General features: G+C 50.7%; 1 protein-coding gene across 1 annotated transcript in view; it reads left to right on the top strand.

Moving 5' to 3' along the window:
• ZNF366 (zinc finger protein 366) overlaps positions 1-23,129 on the top strand; it is a 61,160-nt gene extending 38,031 nt beyond the window's left edge. Inside the window, exons 2-5 of the mRNA XM_058558900.1 lie at positions 5,375-6,720; positions 9,931-10,122; positions 19,483-19,657; positions 22,588-23,129. Of these exons, the coding sequence (XP_058414883.1) occupies positions 5,389-6,720; positions 9,931-10,122; positions 19,483-19,657; positions 22,588-23,129 (2,241 nt within the window). The 5' untranslated portion in view covers positions 5,375-5,388. The remainder of the gene's footprint in view (positions 1-5,374; positions 6,721-9,930; positions 10,123-19,482; positions 19,658-22,587) is intronic.
• Positions 23,130-23,979: the final 850 nt, after the last annotated feature.

The raw sequence follows: 23,979 nt of genomic DNA, 5'->3' as shown, positions 1-23,979 counted from the left end.
CTGCCCTTGGCATGCTGACTCATCATGACTCTTCTGAGAGCACTTACCGGAATGACCTTCGATTCGAATGAGAACCACAAAATACCAGTAATTTTATCTGGGGAATATTTATATTTTGGTGCAGTAGGTGAATTCCCAATTAAAGGGCATTATTAGAAGCATTTTTTTCCCCCCAAACTATATGTAGTTTCATCTTGGCTAGGCCTTCCATTTCTAATTGGTCATTATGGTTCAAAAAAGAGATTTTGTTTTTGTTTTTAAAATCCGTTCATTCCCCATTTCCTCACATCTAAGTCTCATGGATGATACCTGTGAAAGAAGACCTCCCGAGCCCCAGAGTCCCCTAACACAGATCAATCCAGTATTTTCCTCCTCAAACTATTTGCTTCCTGACGTATAGCCTATTGAGTGATTGAGTTTACATGGAAGAGAGCCAGGAACCTAGAACATTCTCTGACCACAGCAATGAAAATGTACGATTGTTCTAAAGCCTCTCCGTCCCCTCCCCACCCCCACATTAGTACAAAGGGTGGACTGTCACTAACTTCTCAAACTTTTCCTTTGGGTGAAAGAGTGCAGGGTGACTACCCCCTCTTGCCTTATGTCTCATATCCTCAGTTTAGTGGTCTTTCTCTCTATCTCCTACTGCCCGTTGGACTTTCCAGGCATGTTTTCTGACGGGTCGTAGAACCTGTGGCACTCTGAGGACGGTTCCCTGGCATCAGTGTAGCCAGGATTTAGGGCTTATCTAGAACCTGAGGGTGAGTTCAGAGAACGGTGCCCTTGGACACTGAGGAGGGAAAGCAACAGCACACACGTGTGTATATTGAGTTCTTCCCATAATAACCACCTGAGCATTTATGAGCGTGCTCATGATCTGATTAGGGACATCCCCAAAAGTCACCTGCAGTCTAAATAACGTAAAATAAAATTCTACATGTTAAAGTTCCATGTGGAGACTTTAGAAACAAGAACCATTCATCCCTTCTCTCATCCCACAGCAGCTCACTGAGCATCTGCCTTGTGGCAGAGGCCATGCTGGGGACTGGAAATGCAGCCGTGAATGAACAGACTCAGTCCCTGCCCCCACAGTCTAGCAGGAATTTCGAGAGCTGGTTTTGACCCAGCACTGTCCCAGGGTCTGAGACTTTGGGTTTGTCAAACAAGTCCTCCTATCTCTAGGAAGGTGACCTCTGATATTAGACAGCTTCCCATAGACTGGCTGAAATAGTTCACGAGACACCCAATCCCTTTGTCCCCACTCACCAATGCCATGTGTTACTAATGTAGGCCAGAAGACCTCTCCATAGTAGGAAAGAGAGCTGTAGAGAAGGGATGGGGGAGTATTCTTAAACCAGAAGGTTGAGCTCCACACTGAATGAATGGACTCATCCTGGCCTTACCTATCGGACTCTTTGAGTGTGGTACACATTCACTACTGCAACAAGACCAACTCAGCTAAAGGGGTGGAGTCTTGGTTTTGAAATTGCAAAGCAGAGGCCCAGATGCCAGTCCATGGTGACCAAGGCTTCAGCTTGGAGAACAGATAATGTCAGTGGGCATCAATCCATCCATCACCGCCCCAGCCCTCCTCTCCTGTCCACTCTTTCTTAACCCTCAAGGGCACCACACTGTCTGGTGTTTAACACACTTTCACATACACACTCTATTTTAAGTCTCCAACAACCCTACGGGGATATCCCAACCCCCATTTCATGGATGAGAAAATCAAACCCTCAAATTAACTTGCTCAATTTCCCACAGCTGCTAACAAAGCCAGCATTCAAACCCAGATCCTGAGGCTCCAGCCCAGTGCTCTTTCCACTATCCCCTAGCTGTGTACTTCTACAATTTCAGTTCTTCTTTCTTTCCACATATTGTTTCAGCACGTCCTGGTGGGCAACGACCTTACAACCTGCTGGTTTTCTGGGAGCAGCCACAGATTACTGACCAGGGAGGGCCCGCAGATCGCCCACCTCCTTTCTTGGCTGAGTAGATTTTTGCTGCCTCCAAGCCTCTCTTGCCTCCTGCATAGGAATCCCGTATCTGTCATGGATGCCTGTGGACCTATTTTAGAAATAGAGGGGAACTCATGGGTGGCCCACATTGAAGTTTTCTAGGAGTCTATTAATATTTTTGCAGAGGCTGCTCAGAGTTTGAAGTTGGCTCATTTTAGGATAAATGATCTCCCGAGGAAGACTTCCTTTCCCTGCTCTTCCCTTCCACACTCCCTATCCGCAATATGGATTTATTTTTGGGATGTTTCTCTTTTACCCCCTAGGGCTTTTTCTTAGCACCCTGTGCTCAAAAGACAGGGATATTAATAACTAGCAGCAGCTATAGCTGACATCTCTCAAGGAGGCCAAGAGGAAGTAGATCTAGTTCTCCTTGACCTCTGAAGGGACTGGCAATGCTCCTTCAGATCTTTATGCAGAAAGGGACTGCTGTTTTAGAGATCTGGAAAAATGTCCGTGGATGGATCACAACGTTGTTTTAAACCTCCTGAGTTAATGATTTTATTCCAGAGCAGGCACACTACTATTTTAGGGGTGAGGGTGTGTATATGCACAAGTCAGAAACTGGGGAAAAATTTTTATCATATTAAAAGAGGGAGGAAATCGGGGGCCGGTCCCATGGTGTAGTTGTTAAGTTTGATGCACTCTGCTTCAGTGGTCCGGGTTTGCAGGTTTGGATCCTGGGTGCGGCCCGACACCACTCCTCAGCTGCGGCGGCGTCCCACATATAAAACAGAGGAAGATGGGCACAGATGTTAGCTCAGGGACAATCTTCCTCAGCAAAAAAAACAGATGGAGGAAACCAAAATGTACGTACGTATGTAAGGTCTCTGCATTTGGGCTACGTAATTCTGCCGTTTATGTTGAAAAACCCATTGCCTCCATGCAACAATGTTTCTTTGCTTTACTAGATCAATGGTGACAAAATAAAAATGCAAACACTGAAAATAAATATGTTTTTGAAATTAGCATTATATTAGAAATATAACTCCTAATATGTTAAAACAAGTCAATTAGGAGACTATGTCATAACTAAAAACAAAAATATTGAATAAAGGCAATAAGAATGTGTACAAACCAAAATACCTTCCTATTGAAAATTAGTGATAACTCCTTTCCAGGTAAGCATAAGATATAGCACATGGTATAAAGACACTGGATGTCATGAGCTGTGCATTTTCCAATACCTTCTTAACAATAAAATACACAAAAAACTCAACAAGTTCTGGGCCATGCTCTGACATGTCTCTTTTTCACTAACTTTCCAATCAAGCTCTCTAATCTGAAACAGGGGTCATTGCCTCTTAACCACATCAGAATAAAACAGACAGGACCAGTTTCATTTGGATGGGCTCTGCTGTGGTTTGCCATTGTCACTTGGAGCCTGGAAGAGTTCTCTCCAGTCTGAGCAGCCTTTTTGCTCCAAAGGGGGTACAAAACCAACTGTGGCCAAAACGAAATTCCAGAGAAAGGAGCCGCCATTTTTTCCCTCTATTTCGATAGGACACATCAGCCTTGTCTGAAAGCCAATTATTTTTATAGATGTAACAAATTCTTGGACCAGAGCCACACTCTCTATAACTCCACGTGAATTTAGGGCTCAAGACCTGCTGAATTGCAAGCCGAGACAATCAAGCAAACATGGAAAACCATCCTTGAGCCTCTGCCCTCCCCATCCTCATCCTGGTCCTTTCCACAGAGGCAGCACCACTGCCCTCATTTCGATGCTCTTCCCGCACACCTCCCAGTCTCATACAGCCACACGTTCATTCTCCCGTCCACATTGCCCTCCTGCAAGTGCCTGGTCCCTGAGGCAGCAGTGGCAGAAGACTAGCGTTTCATTAAGAATTTTAGGAAGAAGCAGAAGGATGGGACACAACTGGGCCTCCCTTTCGCCAGAGGACACACAAGCTTTCCCTCTTGCTTAATCCCTAAGTCTCAGCCCCGTGGAAAGAAGACCTGCCAGGGCTATCTTCCCACTCACATAAACACAAAGATTAATAGACGTGATTTTTTAGTTCTCCGACATTTTCATGTAACAGTTGTAAATAACGCCCAAATATTCATAAAATAAGGACACATATTCTTCCCTCAGTTGGATTGTCTGTGTATGGACTTGGTGATCCAATATAAAAATGGCCATTTTTGTTTGAATTGTGCTGCAGTTCTCAAACCTCTCATAAGGACACACATGCAATCTGTGTACATCCGGGTACTGGTAAAAACTGCGTTTGCCTCGCTAAGCACTACAGAAAATCACTAGAGGCTGTTGGTCCTCTCACCCGCCCCTGGGACCCTCAGCCTGCACTGCTCAGCATGCAGCCATTCCCAAGCCATTCCCTGAGTTAGTCCAGGACCCTATCCCAGCCCTGTCTCCAATGGCCCGAGGCCCGACCTTACACACGGCCCAGCTAAGCAGCCGTGAGGGATCCTCTGATGAGCAAAGGGGACCAATCCCATTCAGACTCAGAGGATTTGAATAGATAGGGCTCTCACTCACTGGAAATGTGGCCACGCTTTGCACTTGACTGTGACAGCCGCGGGAAGGGGGAGACCCATGTGCAGTTTTAGAGACTTCCAATCTTGGAATTTTTCCCCTGAAGTTGCTTTGAGTGGAAAATTAGAATGCATAAGTTGCCAAGATGACTTTGTAACACTGGGTTACGTGCTTTTCTTAATCATAGGGATCTCGTCCTCTCGACACACCCCAGCAGCACACCTGGTTCGGCGTGGATGCTCAGAAAATCTGAGATCTGAGTTAAGCGTTAAAGTCCCTTCTCCTGTGTAGCCTCCACTGTCCCTATCCTCCAGCAGCAAAGGCCTCAAGACAGGAAGAGGCAGTGGAAATCACTGGTTCTCTTAGAGAAGAAACAACTCAGACATATTTATATCACCGTTAGCAGATGCAATTTCATCTCAGGCTGAAAAGTCACAGCAGAGTGCAGCTGGTTCTGCCTCCTGCACTGAGTAGCTGTGGGACTTGAGCATGTCACTTCATGTCTTGGGGCCTTGGTACCCTCATCTTAAGTGGGGACAACAGCCCATGCGTGGGCAGGTCTCTTCCCAGTCAGTCCACTTCTATGTGCATCCCCCCCCCAGCTCCCCCGCCCCCCAGCTCTGGTTCTGTGGCTGAGCATTTACACTGAGCCCCAGGGTCCGCTTCCAGGAGGCCAGTGCTTCCCACACTAGTAACCAGGTTTGCAAGGTGAAAAGACAGTGATGTTCTGACAGCCCCAGGATAAATGAGGGTCGGTGTTAAACCAGCATTACTCTTCATGAATTAGTACTGCCACCTAACCAAAACTCTTAAGGGAAAGAGGGATCTTTTCTTTAAACAATAAATTTCTTTCTCTTTAAAGGAGAATCGCCGAGGATGCAGAAGGAGATGAAGAGGATCAAAGATGAGAATGTGCATTTCGGTCTGGGTGTGAAGAGAGCCGCCTCCTTCCCCCACTGTCTGCAGCCAGTGGTTTCCCGGGAGAAAGCTCCCCAAAGACACCCCTTCCCGGAAGCTCTCCGGGGGCCTTTTCCCCAGTTTCGGTATGAACCTCCTCCGGGAGACCTGGACGGGTTCCCGGGGGTCTTTGAAGGAGGAGGGTCTCGGAAACGGAAGAGCATGCCCACCAAGATGCCCTACAACCAGCCCGCGGAAGCCGCCGCTCTCGCGCTGCCGCCCGAGGAGAGCAAGGCCCACGGCCCCCCAGGCCTCCCGCTGCTGTTCGCGCAGCCCCCGCGCCCCGCGCAGGACTCGCAGATGATCGACCTGTGCAACGTGGGCTTCCAGTTCTACCGCGCCCTGGAGCCCCTGGGGGGCAAGGCCGTGAAGCAGGAGCCCGTGAAGCCGAGCGCCGTGTGGCCCCAGCCCGCCGCGCCCCCGTTCCTGCCCTCGCCCTACCCCTACTACCCCAAGGTGCCCCCGGGCCTCCTGCTCCCCTTCTTCCTGCCCTCGGCCTCCCCCTTCCCCTTCGGCCGGCACGCCTTCCTGCCCAAGCCGCCCCCGGAGCCGCTGCTGCCCCACAAGGCCGAGCCCGCGGGGGCCGAGGAGGCCAGGCAGAAGGTGGAGAGGGTGGACGTGAACGTGCAGGTGGACGACAGCTACTACGTGGCCGTGGGCGGGGCGCAGAAGCGCTGGCAGTGCCCAACCTGCGACAAGTCCTACACGTCCAAGTACAACCTGGTGACCCACATCCTGGGCCACAGCGGCATCAAGCCGCACGCGTGCGCGCGCTGCGGGAAGCTCTTCAAGCAGCTGAGCCACCTGCACACGCACATGCTGACGCACCAGGGCACGCGGCCCCACAAGTGCCAGGTGTGCCACAAGGCCTTCACGCAGACCAGCCACCTGAAGCGCCACATGATGCAGCACAGCGAGGTGAAGCCGCACAACTGCCGCGTGTGCGGCCGCGGCTTCGCCTACCCCAGCGAGCTCAAGGCGCACGAGGCCAAGCACGCCAGCGGGCGCGACCACGTCTGCGTGGAGTGCGGCCTCGACTTCCCCACGCTGGCGCAGCTGAAGCGGCACCTCACGGCGCACCGCGGCCCCGTGCAGTACCGCTGCTCCGAGTGCGACAAGACCTTCCAGTACCCGAGCCAGCTGCAGAACCACGTGATGAAGCACAAGGACATCCGGCCGCACATCTGCTCCGAGTGCGGCATGGAGTTCGTGCAGCCGCACCACCTCAAGCAGCACTCGCTCACCCACAAGGTACGCGCGCCGCGCCGCCGCGGGGCCTCGGGGAGAGCAGCGCAGCCCTGGGGGGCCCCCCGCGCCGCTCCGCACCTCCCACGCCGCGGGGCTGGGACCCCGGCCCGGGGCCTCCCTCCCCTGGGCGTGGGGGAGGCCGGGGAGACCAGCAGTGAGGCCCTTTCCCTGCTGGCCGTCTAGGGCCCACGGTGGGCCTAGAAATAAGGAGTGCGGACAGTTTGGAGAGGAGGGGAGCAAGGATGAAGGAAGCAGCTGGTCCTGTGTGCGGCTTCTTAGCCTCCTCGAATCCCTAAACTTCTGTTTCTGGAAAGTTCATCCGGGGCACTAGCCTGAATGTGTCATCAGGCCCTGCGCACCCAAGACCAGCTCTTAGTGGTCTAGATTAGTGTGCCTGAGACATACTAACCAGAGCCTTCTAGAAAAATCTAGAGAATTCTCTTGGTCTTTCACTGCTGAAGCAGTGGCTACCTTTTGGGTTGTTTTCTCCTGTTTTCAACTGTGAGACCTGCTTCGTGAACAGGTGGCTCTGAGGGAGCAGAGGCTGGCCGGCGTCCGGTGGGGCCTGTGTGTCCCCCATGAGCCCCTGCCTAGTTGGGTGCAGTGCCTGGTGGCTTGTATTGTAGGAGGCGTGAGAGAACACCTTTCTCTGGTTTGGTTTTATCTTCCCTGGGCTCAGGTCTTCAAGCAGAAACAAGGGCCCCAGGTCTAAGTCCAGCCTAGTTTGCAGCGGAAGCCCTGGAGTTGTTCCGGATGAGCTGAAGCGAGACCCCAGCAGTGTCCCTGACATCGCACCCAGCTGAGGCGACTTGGGTCTGCTTTGAGCTTCCAAAGGGTGGTTTGCCCCACTGACCTCTACCCTCACACCCTTGACTTCAAGTGGTTTTCTTGTCGGGAGAGACTTCTGGCAAGCCCGAACTTCTAAAACATTCTTTAATTCAGAAAGGTCAGGGAGGACTTAGTCCAGCCAAGGTAATGTTTCTGCTCTGTCGTAATGAGGTTCATTTGATAGGTTAGGACAAAATACGGGGCATCTCTGGCTCTGCAGTGGGACAAAATGTGGGGCTGCCTGGTGGGCTCTGCACATACAGCTGCTGCCCTACAAAAGGCGCCTGGAGATACCATCCAGAGAGGAGGTGCCTGCCAAGTGCAGGGACCATCAACAAAGAGCCTAGGCTGAGATCCAGCCACAAGGGGACCCTCTGCTGATTTCAGGGACTCCTACATGTGTGGAAAAGGAATCAAAGGTACCTTTTAGAACATCTACAAATTCTGTAAGATAGTAGATAATGAAGTCAAAATGGGGAAAACAGCCTGGTATCTGAAATGTCTCAGTTGAATTAGGAAACAAAATGCATTTGAGTTAAATGTGTCTGCAGACAGCGAGAGGGGGGATTTACCGAACGCTTGCTGCGTGCTGGGAGTGTGACTTCTCACGGAATCCTCTTCATCAGCTCTAGGGCTGCCTAGGGTATCATTACTTCAGATTCGCAGGTAGAGACACCGAGGTGTGGGGACATCACCCAGCATCTGTGACGCCAGCACCTGAGCGCAAACACTGTTGTCTGGACTTCCCCTTCCTGCCCTCACCCCAACAGCCCCGCAGGCTCCCAATCCGTGACCTCACTGATCTTGTGAGAGACTCAGCAGCTTCTCTGGCTCCCCAAAGCTGTGTCCCGGCTCCCGGTCACTTGGGTCCTAGGCAGGCCCACGTGTGAATTTTACTTTAGACACAGAATTCTCTTTAGAGAATTCCCAAAACAGTGATAAGTAGGTTCTTCTCCTTGGTCCCAGCACCACTGGATCTGGCCAAGTATAGGGAGAGTCTTGAGAAGAAAGATGCTGAAGTAAATTTTAAAACCCATCCAGAAAATTGTTTTCATTAATTTCATAATTTTAAACTCACTGTTTGAATATGCAACACATTTTAAACATTCATCTTACGAGGACATTAGAATTTAGATCTCTTCATTAGCATAAATCTGTGCTCCTCTGCAGTCGTTTAGACGAGAGAGTATTCCAGCGGGAAAGAGTCCCCAGGCTCTCCTGACTGGTGGACCACTTCATCCTGAGATGAGGAAGCCTTCCCTGGGAGAGGCTACCAGACTTGTCTCAGGCAATGCAGCCAGTAAAGGCTGGGCTGGTGCCGGGGCTCACCCAGATTGAGGAGTGGTACTTTCTCACCGTGTCCCGAATTAAAGAAATGGAAATAGGGGCAGAGAGAGAGCTAAGCCTGGACCCGCTCCCACCTTAGGTCACTATGGATACCAGGCCATATAAGGTACATATGTGGGGTTTATAAGGTGCAATTGTTAGCTTAGCCACTGTCCTAAATCTGTAATAACTTTAGTTTTAATGCCATAGTTCTCTAAGTTTTCCTTCCAAAAAGTCAGTCTGGGCCCAGATCTCTTGCCAAAGCCTTTACAGGGAAGCACGGGTCAGTCAAGATTAGCTGGTACTCTGCTCATGCTACGAGCCCTGGAAAGGCTTTCAGTTGAGGCATCGATGCTTAAGTCTTCAAACACTTCCCCGTGAACAGCAGGAAACCAGAAAATCTCCTTCTGTCCTGTTTTCTAATTCAGAAAGCTCTCCTCTGCCAAATTTCTCTATAGGACAGAAGCGGGCCACCAGGACGCTCCACAGTCAGTCGCACAGAGGTCACTGTGGCCTGTGGGAACCCGGCAGGGGGCACCTCAAGAGGTGATTGTCAAGTTGTGATTTACTGAAGTGTGGATATGAGTTGTTCTTCTGGGATTTTCAAGTCCATTAATGAGAACTCAAGAGAACGTCGGTTTTCATATGGGAAATGGTGATATCAGTGTAGGAGGTTTTGTTTTTTCATTATCATGAAAGCTGGATTACAGACTCATTTTGCACATATCATTCCACAGCACTCTTACCAAAATCCTATTAATCCCCAGAACTGTCACTGTAGAATTAACCCCAGCAGCAGCAGGAACAACAAAAGCAGTAGCTTTTTTTTCCTCTAAAGTTCTGGCTAGTTAATGGTTTTCAGAAGAAAAAGAAAGATTGCATAATCAACACTTTTCAAGAGAACAGCAATTTAACAGGGCTAAAGCCACCCCATTTGGAATTCAACATCTCTCACCAAGCTCTTTGTGGATTTATGTGGCAAGAGAAACACGAAGACTGCAATCCTCATGGGGGTGTGTTACCTGTTAACCTGGTTTTTTGAATCTTGCCTCCCTCCAGGGCGTGAAGGAGCACAAATGCGGGATTTGTGGACGTGAGTTCACACTGTTGGCCAACATGAAGAGACATGTGCTGATCCACACCAACATCCGGGCCTACCAGTGTCACCTGTGCTACAAGAGTTTTGTGCAGAAGCAGACCCTCAAGGCGCACATGATCGTCCACTCTGACGTGAAGCCTTTCAAATGCAAGGTGGGTGGTGGGCCGGGAGGCCTCGGAGGGTTGTGCAGATGCCCCATGGGCAAGGTCTCCAGGGAGCCTTCTCCTCTGTTCACCAGTGGGGCTACCGAGGCTGAGAGTAGGTTCACGGCCAACCCCAGACCCATCTGCTGCTCCGTCCTTCTTTCCACCACACCCATGCTCACACCGGCCCTCAACTGGGCCCTGAGCCGCTGCCGGTTTGTCTCACTGTGGAGTCGGAGCCCGGGGGTTGGAGGTGGCCGCTAGTGGAAGGTCTGAGGGGGAAGGCCCACTTGGGGAATGAGGCTGCTAAAGGATGAAGGGGTTGGAGACGCCCAGATCTAGAAAGGAGCCGTGGGGTGTTGTCCTCTTCCCCTTACAAGCCAATGAGGAGAACACAGAAAGCAGTCAGAGAAGCTTCCATCACTGCCCCTCCCCCTTCCCTCTCCTCCCTGCTGCTCTCCAGACGCTTGGGCTGAGCAGTGTAGATTGAGCACTGGGCTCCCAGAGAGGATGAAAGAGATTCTGAGGCTAGCCCCTCAGAGGACCTCGGAAATGCCTGCTTGGGCCGAGGAAGAACTGTGTGCATGGTTGTCTGAGTGTTTGTCTTTATTTCTAAGTACCATGGGGCACAAGGATTGAGCGTCTTCCTTAAAATCTGTGTCAGATGAACTTGGTTGGGCTTTTATTTCATCTGCTGAGACTGGGTTTGAGCTGGAGATTTGTAAAGCCCAAGGCGCTGGCTGGTTTTACCCAGAAATGCTGCAGCTTCCCACGCCGGTCCCCCTCCCCGCCTTGTTTCCCTTCTCTTCTCCACTTCTAAAACGAGAAGGAATCTGGCTCAGGATCGGGTGGTTTAACTCAAGGAATGTCCCGGCAAGTGTCACGCTGGTCACGAAGAGAGGCTGAGGGGAAGACGAGGGAAAGCACCTCGCTCGTTTCTGCTTGCGATGGCAGAGCTCCCTCTCTGTTGCTGCCATCTGGTAGGGTCCAAATGATTGTGCCCGTCGACCCCTATTTCTAAAGTGGGGTCCCTGCGCCCAGCGACCATTCCTGCTTTAACCCTCTGCTGCCTGTCCCCCACTTGGAGGAACCCCCTGGGAAGCTGACTTCTTTCCTGTGTTGGCTGCTCCTGGACGGGGTGAGGGGGTCAGGAGCCAGAGCTTCCCCCGACCTGTGCGGGCCTTCTCCGGAGGCGGGGGAGGGGGCCCTCTCCCTCCAGCCCTTTTCCTGCCGCCCACTTGTGTTTCCCCTGCTTTCGTTCAAGTTGCCAGTGGTTTGAATGTCCATGTGTGTCCATCTCGAGTCTTCCGAGCTGAAGGAGGAGGGAGCTGCATGCAGGACCAGCTAGATGATTCACAGGGCCTGGTGCAAAGTGAAAAGACGGGGCCCCTTGGTCAAGATTGTTAAGAATTTCAAGACGGTGAAAGGAAAGCATTACAGCGAGCTGGGGACCCTCTGATTTGGGGGCCTGGCTGCCTGCACAGTCGCACGCCCGGGAAGCCAGCCCTGGCTGCGTGAGCCTCTGGCCCCCCAGACCACCTCTTCTCTCTCTTTGGGCACTTCGATCTCCTTCCTGCTTCACTGCTTCCCTGCAACTATTTCCCGCCAGGGGTTTGTGTTTCCTACAAGGGAGGTGCAGGTGGGGCCTCTGGCCATTCTTCATTCCTTGCCTTGAGTTTACTCTTAGGCTTTGAGCAGGAACTGTATTTTTTTATCTCATCAGCACTGCAGGCAGAGCACATAAAGTTGTTAAAATATGAAGGGATCCATTGGCATAGTTTACAGTCCCCCCAAAATCCAAAGCTGTCCAATCCAACTCCCTCCACCACGTCAATTCAGGTCCAGCGGTCGTGGTTACACCAGTCGGAAAAGGTCCCTGAGACAGAGGAGTGTGTCAGGGGGCAGAGAACACAGGAATAGGCTTGCAGGCTGGGTGTGGCCGGGGGCACAGAGGCAGTTCTGCTCCTCCCCCCCAGGGCCTCGGGGGCCTGGAGGACTTCTTGGACCCGGTGGTGTCTGAGGGTTCAGAGGGCTCCCTCTAGTACCAGCGCATCGAAGACTGCACAGCGCAGTGCAGCCCGGGCCCGTTGACGCGGCGCACCAGCCCAGCTTGACGTGTCAGGCCTCCCTCCTCTGCATCCACCCCGGGATAGGGCGCCAGACATGCCTCAGAGGGTGTCTGATGGTCAATTTCATGATTCAGAAATTCAATGTAACTTCTCCTTGAGGGCAGACTAGGCTCTGGATGTCTGGTCCACACCATCGGATCCCAGAAGAGAGGGGCTTGTGGCATGGAAGGCCAGCTTTGAAACGATGCACAGTTTACGCTCTCCTGGGAGAGCCTGGGAGACGGGCCTGGCGCAGGAATGGGACTGGCCATCTGCAAGGTTACTTCCTCCTGGCGGTAGGTCCTCTTAGGAGACCACATTACAGGTCAGGAGGCTGCCCAGGCCAGTGTGTCTATCATTAGAACAGAAAGAACTGGATGTTGAAGGGGATTTGTGTCAAACTTAGGTGGCCTGTCTCCATTCTTAGACATTTCTGAATCAAGAACAGGTTTCAGTCATCTCGATCAGGAGCTCTCTGTCTCCTGGAAAGTTTCAGAAGCATACCACCAGGTTCTTCCTCTCCTAGTCCCATCTCCCTGCAGAATGTCATCCTGCATGGTGTCCTCTTTGTACTGTCACCTTTCTTCATTTCAGAAGAATTTCAGAGCACGTCTGAGGTTTGGGGTTATGTAATGGGGCTCTGGGTGTTTGTAAACCAGCCCAGATCTCACTGTGAGACAGGCCATATCGAGGTGGTGTCCTGTGTACTTCGCTTCCCATCTATGCTGTGCTGGCTTCTTGGGAAGCCGGCCCAGGGTGGAGGTTGTTGGGGGGTTGGGAGTTGGGGGAGGAATGGAGGGCCATTTGCTCATCGCTGTGCAGTTCATAACCCTCAGAGAAGAACGGCCGGCTGGCTGCGTGGTGATGCTGGGGAGCAGGCCCAGACAACTCAACCTGAGCCTCCGCATGGTTACACGGGAGCGCTATTCCCTTCACATGACTGACAAGGCTGGAAAAAAGAGGCAGCCCCCTCTGCAGCCATCCTCTAAGAATTAGCTCTGTCTTCTTTACCCAGAAACGTGCAAAAAAGGGAGATTCTCTCAGTAACAGATTCTAATTTCTTGGGATTCTCACCACTAAAAATCCTTCCTAACATAAAGCCCTCTCCCTGTCACGACATGGGCTGGTTCTCTGGGCTCTTTGTGTGGTGGAGACAGCTGTCCACAGCAGACAGAAACGTTCGCTCACTGTGGGATTAAGCGTTAACAATAGGATGGAAAATTAGAGGAGAGGAAAGGTTTCCATTCTATGTTTCTTTTTTTTCTTATAAAAAAATTCCTGCCCTTCTGGGCTCTTTGCTGTTGGCTCGTCTTTGGACTCTGCTTCTGGGAGCCAGCTGGAGTTTCTCCAGAGCCCTGTGCCTGTAGACTTAAGCCGTGTTTCAGAAATACTCTTCCCAGATTCTGCGTGAGCATGCAGGGGTTGACTTGGATGCTGTCCTTGTGGTGGCCACACTCCATAATAGCAAAGAACCAGCTGCCGTCTTTGGGAAACCTGTCCAGGAAAAGCAGCCATCCAGAATTTCCGGGACAAATTCTCCTTTGAGATGGGTGAAGCCGGGAGCTGCCTAAGTTATGAATCACCAGGTCATCTGCAGCCTGGTCTGAAGCAGAGGGCTGAGGGCAGAGGATGAGGTCTCCCTGAAAAGGGTGCCCACCACCTCTGCCAAACTGGCTGCATTTTCCCCTCCAGCTCTTGGGTGCTGCATCAGGGGAGAAACCAGATGGGGACTTTTAGGGGGCCCGGTGCTTGGGATCAGGGTTCTCGGCTGGCGTTGAGGGGGTTAAGGCAGTGACCAGATAGCAGCCTTTTGGCAGCAAAGCCTCCTCAGCAGAAGGAAGGATATAGCCATATGAGCGGCCTCTTAACAATGCCTCACATGTCCCCAGGGGCCCGCCTGCAAATAGATTTCATCTTGCTTTCTCTTGTACTTTTCAAAGCTTCCTGTTTTCTCACGGTCCTTTTGGACAGTTTACAGTCTCTCTCTCCCTCCCTCCCTCCCTCTCTCTCCCTTTGAGGAAAGGAACACCCTTCTTATTAAAAGAGAGAGAGAGAAGAATGGAAGGGAAGGGCAGCTGAGCGAAGGCCATTCTGGGCTGCAGGCTGCAGCTCTTTGACCTCTTCCCTCCGAGTAGGAAAGTGCAGGCTTCCTGGTGCATCTCAGTCCTGAGGCTCAGATCAGCCTGGTTGGTGTGAAGTGGTGTGCCTCCTCTCGGCTTTGTGGGCCTCTGGCCCCAGCCCAGCTGCTGCCTGCTGCCATCACCTTGTCTCTGCACGCAGCGACTTCTCGGTGACTCTGGCTGTCAGCATTGTCGCTGGGGCTCACGGGAAGTTGCCTGAGGCACCTCTAGGACCAGGGAGAGAAGGGGGGTCAGGAGGCCAGAATTAGGAGCTCCTATGAAGATGAAGGAACAGGGCACCTGTCAGCTGTTTAAAGGGCTGACTGGGCATCAGAGAGCCAGATAATAGGCCCTCGCAAAGCCTGCAACCTGGGATGAATCTCCTCTTTCCATCCACACTCCCAGTGCTGCATCGGACACACCTGCCTCTATTTCTAGTGTGCCTCTGGTGACCTGGTAGGTATTTACCCAGACGGTTCCTCGCTTGGTCTGTCCTTTAATATTCTCTCCAAATAATTTGGTTTAAAAAGACAGCACCCCCATCAAAGATCTTTCTATCTTTGGAATGTAAAAGAGTCTACTATGGACATGGTAATGATAGTGATAAGAGCTAATATTTATTGAGCTCTTACTATTTACCAAGGCCTTCACATGAATTATCTCATTTGATCCTTACAACAACCTTCATAGGAAACTACGATTGTCATCGACGTTTTACTGAGGAGAAGATGGAGCAAGTTCTCCATCGTCTGGGGTCTCACCATTGCCTCTCTGCTCTGCCGTCTCAAAGCCTGATCATCCACCAACCCATCTTTAAAGGACAGTTCAAAACATTTGTTCCAATTTCCTATTATGCTTTGAGGTGCACCTTCCTCTTAAAAAGTAGATATAGACGTAGGTGGGGATGGAAAGCTGAGATTTTATGTCAGAGGTGCACTAATGCCGCCCACAGAGCTCCTGAGGGTTCATGGGGGTGGCCTGGTTGAGATGAGCACCAGCAAGATGAAGCCCGAGTCCTCACCACTCCAGAAGCTTCCATATACCCGCCCCATTTTAATCTCCAGGGACCTTGGCAGGAGATGATTCAGCAAGTCTTGACTTGGGCAAGCTCCTAGCCTCACATCTTGTGACCAGAGGTGGCCTTTTAGATGGCTGCTCTTCCCAGGAGAAGCAGCTAGACTTGCATGCTCCCTCCCAACCCTCTTCTTCCATCTAGTCTAACTCCCCTCCTCTACCACAACGATTCTGCTTGCAGCTCACATCTCAGACCCCCCAGGGCGCTGTCTTTAATCGATCCAATCATCTTTTTCTGGCCCCTCTTCACTAACGGTGACTGGGAGGGCTCCCTCCCAATTTCACAGACACAAAATATCTCCATACACTTGTGTGTTGTCTGTGAGGACAATCTTCTGAGAAAGATGAAGAGGCCAAGCTTTGTGGAAGGTCAGAGGCTGAGAGGAAGACGCTAAAGGCACTTCCCCTGAGATGTGAATGGTGTCCAGGTACTTTAGGTCCTGAGTTAATTGTCTCTATCCTTCTGCCGCTGAGGATTTGGGTTTCCAAACAAGTGTGTATAGGTTTAGTAGGGGAAAGGAAGAGAGTTGGTAATGGCTGCTTTTTGGAATTTTTGCAGGGTGGTGATATTTTCCTGACTTATTTGTTTATTGTCCCAACCAAATACCTAGATAGTCATTAAGTGTTACTACGTGTGTAATCCTGTGCTTGATGCTGAGGTTGACCACAAAGAAAAGGAAGGTGGGGGCCGGCCCGGTGGTGCAAGCAGTTAAGTGTATGTGCTTCGCTGCGGCGGCCTGGGGTTCGCTGGTTCGGATCCCGGGCGCGCACTGACGCACCGCTTGGCAAGCCATGCTGTGGCGGCGTCCCATATAAAGTGGAGGAAGATGGGCACGGATGTTAGCCCAGGGCCAGTCTTCCTCAGCAAGAGGAGGAGGATTGGCAGATGTTGGCTCAGGGCCGATCTGCCTCACAAATAAATAAATAAGAAAGAAAAGGAAGGTAGTCCTTGCATTTCTGAAGACTACCTGGCACACCTTATAGTGCCCCAAACATCTTTTGGAGTTGACACAACTTTACTCAGGCCTGGGAAAGCTCTCCATTGGCCACCAGTATGCTACCATAAACCATGAAGGATAGCTCTGGTATATAAAAATTAAATTTTATCAACAGCACAAAAATCAGTATCCTTTACCAATCACACATCAGATAATGTAGCTGACCAGTTGTGTCCCGCAGAGGACCTTCCCTAAGGCCATAGGCCTTGACTTCAGGGGACAATATCATTTTAATGTCCTAATGTCCCCATGTACCACTTTGTCCCCGGAAGTTCAGTACTGAACGAATTGATCCAAAAAAACATTAGAGGAGAAAAGCACCGACCGGGCTATTATAAAGGGTCGTAAAAGGTTGCTTGTCTAAGGCTGAGGAAGAATCTGGAAAATACCCACCAGCAGCCATCCTGGCATGTGCACACTCTGTGTGTGTGGGGTGGGGTGGGGCGGAGTGGGGTGGCAGGAAGGGAAGTGGGACCTTGGGCAGGTGAATCACAGGCCCTGCTCTAACCCCAAAGGCACAGCAGCGACAAGCGGTTCTCGTCACAGCAGTGCTAGTTACCGTGCCTGTAGTTTACGATTGATTGAAGTATCTGAAAATATTTGATGAAGAGACTTTATTCTTGTGTCAAAACACAAACAAAGGGCAGTGTATGCGTACTTCAAGGCTAGGCTAAAATTCTATCTGCTTTATAAAACCCTTCAAAACGGCCCAGCTTCTGACACCCCAGCAATCACAGATAGTGTCCGAGAGTGGAATCTTGCCCTTCCTGGGAGCCAGGTGCGGAAGGCACTCACTTCTTCCTTTCAGTGTTCTCTGTAGAGTCTTTAGGACCGTGAGACCTACCAGGCTTGGATGAGTGCAGTCGCCTCATTGAGCTTCCCGCCTCTAGCCCCGCTCCCCCTACGCGTCTTGTGCTTAACTACCAGTGGCTTTGCTGTTTTCAGATCTTCTGCTGCAAAGTGCCTACCCCTTCACTCACTTGGCAAACGCTTCCTTAGGACCCATCGGGTGTCGAGCCCGGTACTAGGCAGGGATTACGACAGAAAGGCAGGCAGAGCCTTCAGAGATGTTGCAGTCTACCCAGCGAGGACACCACTAAAACAAATACTGACTGAAGGGCTTGTCATATGCAGCAATTCCCACAGCAACATCACTCGAGATAATCAGGGATGGTCCCACAAACCGGACACAATAGACCTTTTCTAAAATGACCCAAGACTGGAAATACCTAGTGTAGCATCTTGAGCTTCAAAGCTCTTTTTCCTTAGCCAGGATGGAGAACTGGATAAACTGAGCTGATAAATAGGACTCTCCCGGAACTCCCACACACGTACAGAACTGAGCACAGGCTGATAGAGCTCAATAAACTGTCTCTATTGAGAATAAAAAGAAAGCAAGTAGCATCCCACGTGGGGGCTTTCTGCTGAAATTAGACCAACCCGCTGAGCCCTCCCCTCTTGGGTCACCTTTTCCAAATGAGTGTGGTGTAGGGGAGCACTGAAGACTGAGTGTGGGACACCAGTGTGCTGAATTCATTCTTGTTGGTAAGAAAGTAAAAAGGGAAAAAGTACTTAAAACCCCCAAATATGAATCACTTAAAAATACAGAACCAGCCATTCGTTATCCATGCGTGGGTTATCTGTGACAAACCTGTGATCCCAGGCTGGTTTCCTCTTAGCACCCAGCATCCTTTCAGGGTCATCTCCCAAGGTCACCATTTGTTAGATCTACCCGTTCCTCCAAGGCCAGCTCAACTCTCACCTCCATAGCCCCCTGCAGAAAATGTGGCTTTCATGAATAAAAATTCAACCCAGAATCCCCCACACTGGCCCTGAAAACATCTCTCAGGGAGGAAGGAAGACTGCTGTCAGCTTCCGAGGATGCTGTGCCCATCTCTCTCCATGGCATCTCTCACTCTGTGGTGCTGCCCTCATGACGTGGGCCTGAGGTTGGGCAGGGAAGGAGAATGTTCCCCCCTCAGCACTCTGATCCAAGCACAGACACAGAATCCTTCTTTGTCTTCCTCCCAGTGGGCCGAGGAAGGGCCGGGTTCCCACACCCCGCTCTGCTAAGGCGTGGGGACAGGTAAGCAGCAGGCAGCTGTCTCTGCTCTCACCTTCTGCATCTGCACACCTTGCCTTTGAAAAGGAAGGTTCTGCTCTTCTGAAGGAAGTTGTGGAACCACTGCTGTGGTCCATCATATATTTGCACTTTGATGGAAATAGAGAGAAATGAAAAAAAAAGAAATGAGAAAAACATGTTTATTTTTTGTATATCTAAGGTAATATTTTCAGTACTTCAAATCTTTACCCAGAGAAAAGACACACTCCTTCCTTTACATGTCTCTTTGCTCCTTTTAACATTGAAATCCATCCCAATAATTAGCGAATTGAAAAATTAGAGAAGCACTGCCTGACATAGTCTGACAGCAGAGTTATGCTGGGGACACAGGAGGTGTGGTGGCCGGCCATGTGGTGTCCATGGCCTGAGTTCCTCATCCCAGCTCCCACGCCCACGAACTGTGCCCTGGCCAGGTGCCTTAATCCCTCAGTTTGTCCGTCTGTAAGTGAGGGTGATGACAGCACCCATCTCACAGGACTGGTATGAGAATTAAATGAGGCATTCCATGGCAGATAGAGGACAGTGCCTCCCATATTGTAAATGCTCCATAAATGTTAAAAGCAGTTGTATTCTTGTTATTAAAGCGAAGCACGCTTTGAGCAGTTGCTTTTCAGATCAGCTTCTTCTGTTCCAAAGGTTGCATCAAAAGAAGCTTTTATTAAAGCCTTGCAATTTTTACCTTGAGTTTAAAATCCCTGAACAACGGGCGCAGCTCTCGTGAGTCCATCCCCACCTGCTTCCCCCAGCCTGGGCACAGTCCAGCCCCCACCCTCCCCCGACTTCTACGGGGACATTTTCCTTGGAAGCGGCTTGGAATGCCGAGATCCAGACAAAGCAGAAGCCGTGTGGGTGGCAGCTCCTCTGTCCTCACACGGCCCAGACGGGGTTCACCTGGGTGCGGTCCCTGCCCGCCAGTAACCTGCCCTCTCCTCCTCCCGTCTCGGCAGCTGTGTGGGAAGGAATTCAACCGAATGCACAACCTGATGGGCCATATGCACCTGCACTCTGACAGCAAACCCTTCAAGTGCCTCTACTGCCCCAGCAAGTTCACCCTGAAGGGGAACCTGACTCGCCACATGAAGGTCAAGCACGGGGTCATGGAGCGGGGCCTCCATTCTCAAGGTAATCCCTCTCACAGGAGGCCCCAGGCTGCCGAAGCCAGGCACAGCAAGCGGGAGCTGAACTTGTTTCTAGGGGGCTTTACTTTGGGGGGTTATTCCTATTGTTGAGAAAGGGAGTGTAACTTTCCAGGCCCCAGCAGAGTAGCAGGCACAGGCTGACAATATTATTGTAACCAGTACGATGCTAACATCTGAAGACAGTGAGTGAAAGTGAGCTACAGAGAGTGAATTGGAACATCCTGGAGACGCCGGTTGGTTCCATCGTTAGTTCTTTGTTGAGACACCACAGCAAGGGCTTGTCTCCTTGACTCTTCACGGCGGCTCCGGGCTGGAAGGGCTGCGATTGTCCCTGTGTCACAGATGGGGAACTGACGGGGGAGGCTGCGAGACGTTATCTGTCCAAAGTGGCAGATCAGGATTTGAACACAGACCTTCCAGACTCTAAAGCCAGTATTGTGTCCACCTCCTGGCACTGCTGTTAAAGGGCTGGTGATTTTTTCTTTCCTTTCTGAAGGACAGGTCTGTGAGCTCTGCCGTCAGCAGGCATGTCTGTAGCTAGCTCACCTCTCCCTGCCCACAACCAGATACACCCAAGGACCGTTTTCCTGCTTGGTAGGGCTGGTTGGCCCACCTGCAGAGCACAGGCTTCCATGTCCCGCCCTGAGTCCTAACTGAGCTGATGAAAGGTTCTCGCCTCCTTTGTTATCTCAGTCCCAGGGCCCTTAGCAATGAGAGTTTGTGTTCCTGATCTACTGAATTCAGCAGGTTTCTCCTTAGGCACCTAACCCAGCCACCCCTCAACAACAGGCCATCAGTGCGCTCTGTCCATCGCAGTGCCCTGAGCCAGGCAGTTTCGAGGGCAGTGAGACCAAAATTAACTGGCTCCTGTTATCTTATCACTAGTATGATCAAAGCACGGGGCTAGGCATCTTAGAGACGTTGTTGCTCATCTCCACAATTCCACAGGTAGACTGGGCTATTCTCACTTTATATAAGAGGAGACCAAGGCCCAGAGGTGCTACACAGACTGCTCAAGGTCACACAGCAGGTCTGAAGGCAGAACCAGGATTCTAACTCAAGAATTTCCAAATCAAGCACTCACTGCTCTAGGGGAAATGAGGGGGCTTCATTTATGGTTGCTGCTTCTCCCACCCTTTACAAACGCGGTGGTAAAACAGGCAGACATGTTCACAAACAGGATGCACACGTGCACGCACAGTGTGGAGCAGTGTGATCAGAGCATTTGGGTTTCTCACAACACCCACTGAGTTTGTGGTGACTCCTGGGTGACAGAACCGTGGTCATCATAAAACATGAGAACGTTTTTCTTCTGAATTATTCTTTGCATCCTGAGTTACGTAAGCCACTTCCTAAGCCAGGCTTGGATTTTTCCAGAATAAGTGAAGTTTTCTCCATTGCTGGGGCTGGAGACCTAGAAGGCAATGAGGACGCAGTCCTCTATTGGAAAGCCTAACCTGGTCACCATGACTCACCCCACTGGGTGCTCGGATCCTAAAAGGCTCCTAACAACTCTCATTCTTCTGGAAAAATAAAGAGCATTACTATATATCAGAGTTGCTTTAAAAGTTTTTAACCTACTTTCAACAATTCTAATGTTTTCATCTACAAAAAGGGCTAGTATTTTTTCACTCTAGTTTTTGAAGTGGCTCAAAAATCATGACCCACGTTAAAAAGATCCTCCCTGTGCCCATGACAAGATTAAAGCCACAGGCACCTTCATTGCCTGACAATATCGCAAAGTAGGCAGAGCTGAACCTCAGCTTCCCTTGTGTGGTTCCAGCCCAGAAGCCCGGTTCTCCTGCCGCGCTGTGGGCTCTGGCTCAATCCAGACCCTTCCCTCCCGTTTCTCCTCCTCACCTGTTCCTCAGGGACTGACCATTGGCCCACCATGGGCAGAGGCCTTCAAGGTCACATCAGGTGGAGGGCCACCACCTGTCTGCTGGCTGCCAATCAGCCTGTTCCTGCAGGGCCCTCAAACTGAGACTAGAACTGAGACCCTCTCGCATCACGGTGCCGGACAAGGACAGGGATGCTTGTGTGGGACACGGGGGCTTTGGCGCTCCACAGAGGACCTCTGTGCCCTCCCTGCTTTGCTTATGCTTAGCAGTCCTGGTTATGGGTGGCCTCCTCACCCCAAATGAAATATCTTTGTTGTTTTTCAAGATGAAAATACGTTTATTATTGTTTTATTCTTTCTTATGGTAAAGTACATGCTACTGAAAGTAATAAAAGCAGAAATACATTAGAAGTGAATAGAAAAATGTCAAAACCACCTCACTTTTGAGATTTTGATATACATCCTTCCAGACATGCTTTGGTAGAGACAGAGAGAGAGAGAGAGAGGTGATGGATGGATGGATAGATAGATAGATAGATAGATGGATAGATAGATAGATAGATAGATAGATAGATAGATAGATAGATAGATAGATAGATAAAGCTAGGTCTATACTATAAATATATATGTTTTTTATTTAAGACATATAGAGAATACCCTTTTGTGATCATTGGTAGGTCTCTACATCTACACATATTTCATTGTGTGGATCTACTATTGTTAATTTAACCAAACCTCTGTGGTTACATAGATAAATTGTTTGCACAGTTTCACTGTAACAAGTGTGGAGAGGAGCATCCTCACACCTACATTTTGTGCATCTGCCTGACTATTTTCACGGCTTAAGTTCTCAGTAGAGTAATTGCTTGGTCAGAGGCAGGCTTATTTCAAACTTTTGGTGCACGTTGACCAATCCACCGTGAAGGGCTGTGCCAATGTGACCCCACCTGGGTCAAGGCCCGTCTCTCCACAGCCCTGCGGGAATGTACCTACGTTTCAAATGTGAAATCGCACTGCGCTACTCGGCTCCGGGGACCCAGGGACCCATTTTCACTGCTGCCTTTGTCCTGCAGGTTTTGGCAGAGGCAGGATCGCCCTGGCGCAGACGGCGGGGGTGCTGAGGGGTCTGGAGCAGGAGGAGCCCTTCGACCTGTCCCAGAAGCGCGGGGCCAAGGCGCCAGCATTCCAATCGGACGGGGAGAGTGCCAGGGGCAGCTCCTGCCACGAGGAGGAGGACGAGGACCCCTGCTACGAGGTGGAGAGGGGCAGCCCGGGCCTGGCCTCCCAGAGCAGGCGGCTCTGCGCACCCCAGGATCCCTCCCAGTCCGAGCCGGCCCCCAGGGCGCGGGGGCAAGCCAGCGGGGAGGAGGAGGCCGGGCCCGAGGGAGCACACCAGGAGAAGGGCCCGGAGAAGAGCAGGGACGGCCTCGGGGCCCAGGGCGGCCAGGACAGAGGCCCCGCCTGCAGGGACGAGTGTCTCAGCCGCAGGGCTCTGCACACCTCCCGGCGGGGGCCCACCTTCTCTGATTATTTGGACTTCCAGCACAGAGATGAGAGTCTAAAAGAATTACTGGAGAGGAAAATGGAAAAGCCAGCAGTGCTTTTAGGCATCTAAGTTTAAAACTGGAGTTTTAAAACTCCAGTTGGAAAGTGAAAACCAGGCAGTTCAAATATAGCTTTCCGTGTGAGCCGTCACTTGCTGCAGAGATGGAAGGGGCAGATCTTTAGATGGCTCAGAGTAAGCGAGCAGGAACCATCCTCAGTAATGCAGATGCTTCTCAGGTCCTTCCTTGGGCCCTGACGTTTACCACACACGTGCAGGGTCTTCTTCTGTGTTATTTTGTGGATCTCCAGTGTAATAAACTGTACATACCCTTCTAGATACCTGATTGTAATGCAGATGCTTCTCAGGTCCTTCCTTGGGCCCTGACGTTTACCACACACGTGCAGGGTCTTCTTCTGTGTTATTTTGTGGATCTCCAGTGTAATAAACTGTACATACCCTTCTAGATACCTGATTGTAAGCTGATGCAGAGGTGCTCTTAGAAATTCTATTTTCCTTTGACTAATATGCAATACATGGTCAATTTCTTTCTAATTGCAAAAATATGGTGCTTGACATGTTACCTTATTAATGACTAGTTAGTTGAATATGTGAAAGTTATAATATTTTTCCAGATAGATGAAAATATTAGTAGTTGTATATATAAAAATTGCCTTTATTAAATAGTCAGAAATGACACAGGATGGTGAGTTATTGAGGAGGATGTTCTCAGGTAGTTGCTGCAGATACGAGATAAAATTGCAAGAGACTATGAATCATTTTGACTAAGGAAACGCCAGCGATACTCAGATTCCTGCCTGGGTTTGCCTCGTCCAGCTTCAACCACCTTCATCAGATGTGGTACTTGGAGCGGATTTTCAGACGGGCTGGCAGTGCTGGGGGATGCAGGCTAACGACCCTG

Source organism: Diceros bicornis, chromosome 1, assembly GCF_020826845.1.
Source record: "Diceros bicornis minor isolate mBicDic1 chromosome 1, mDicBic1.mat.cur, whole genome shotgun sequence".
NCBI lineage: Eukaryota > Metazoa > Chordata > Mammalia > Perissodactyla > Rhinocerotidae > Diceros > Diceros bicornis.
The sequence above is the reverse complement of the archived record's forward strand: the minus strand, read 5'-3'. Positions and strand labels throughout refer to the sequence as shown.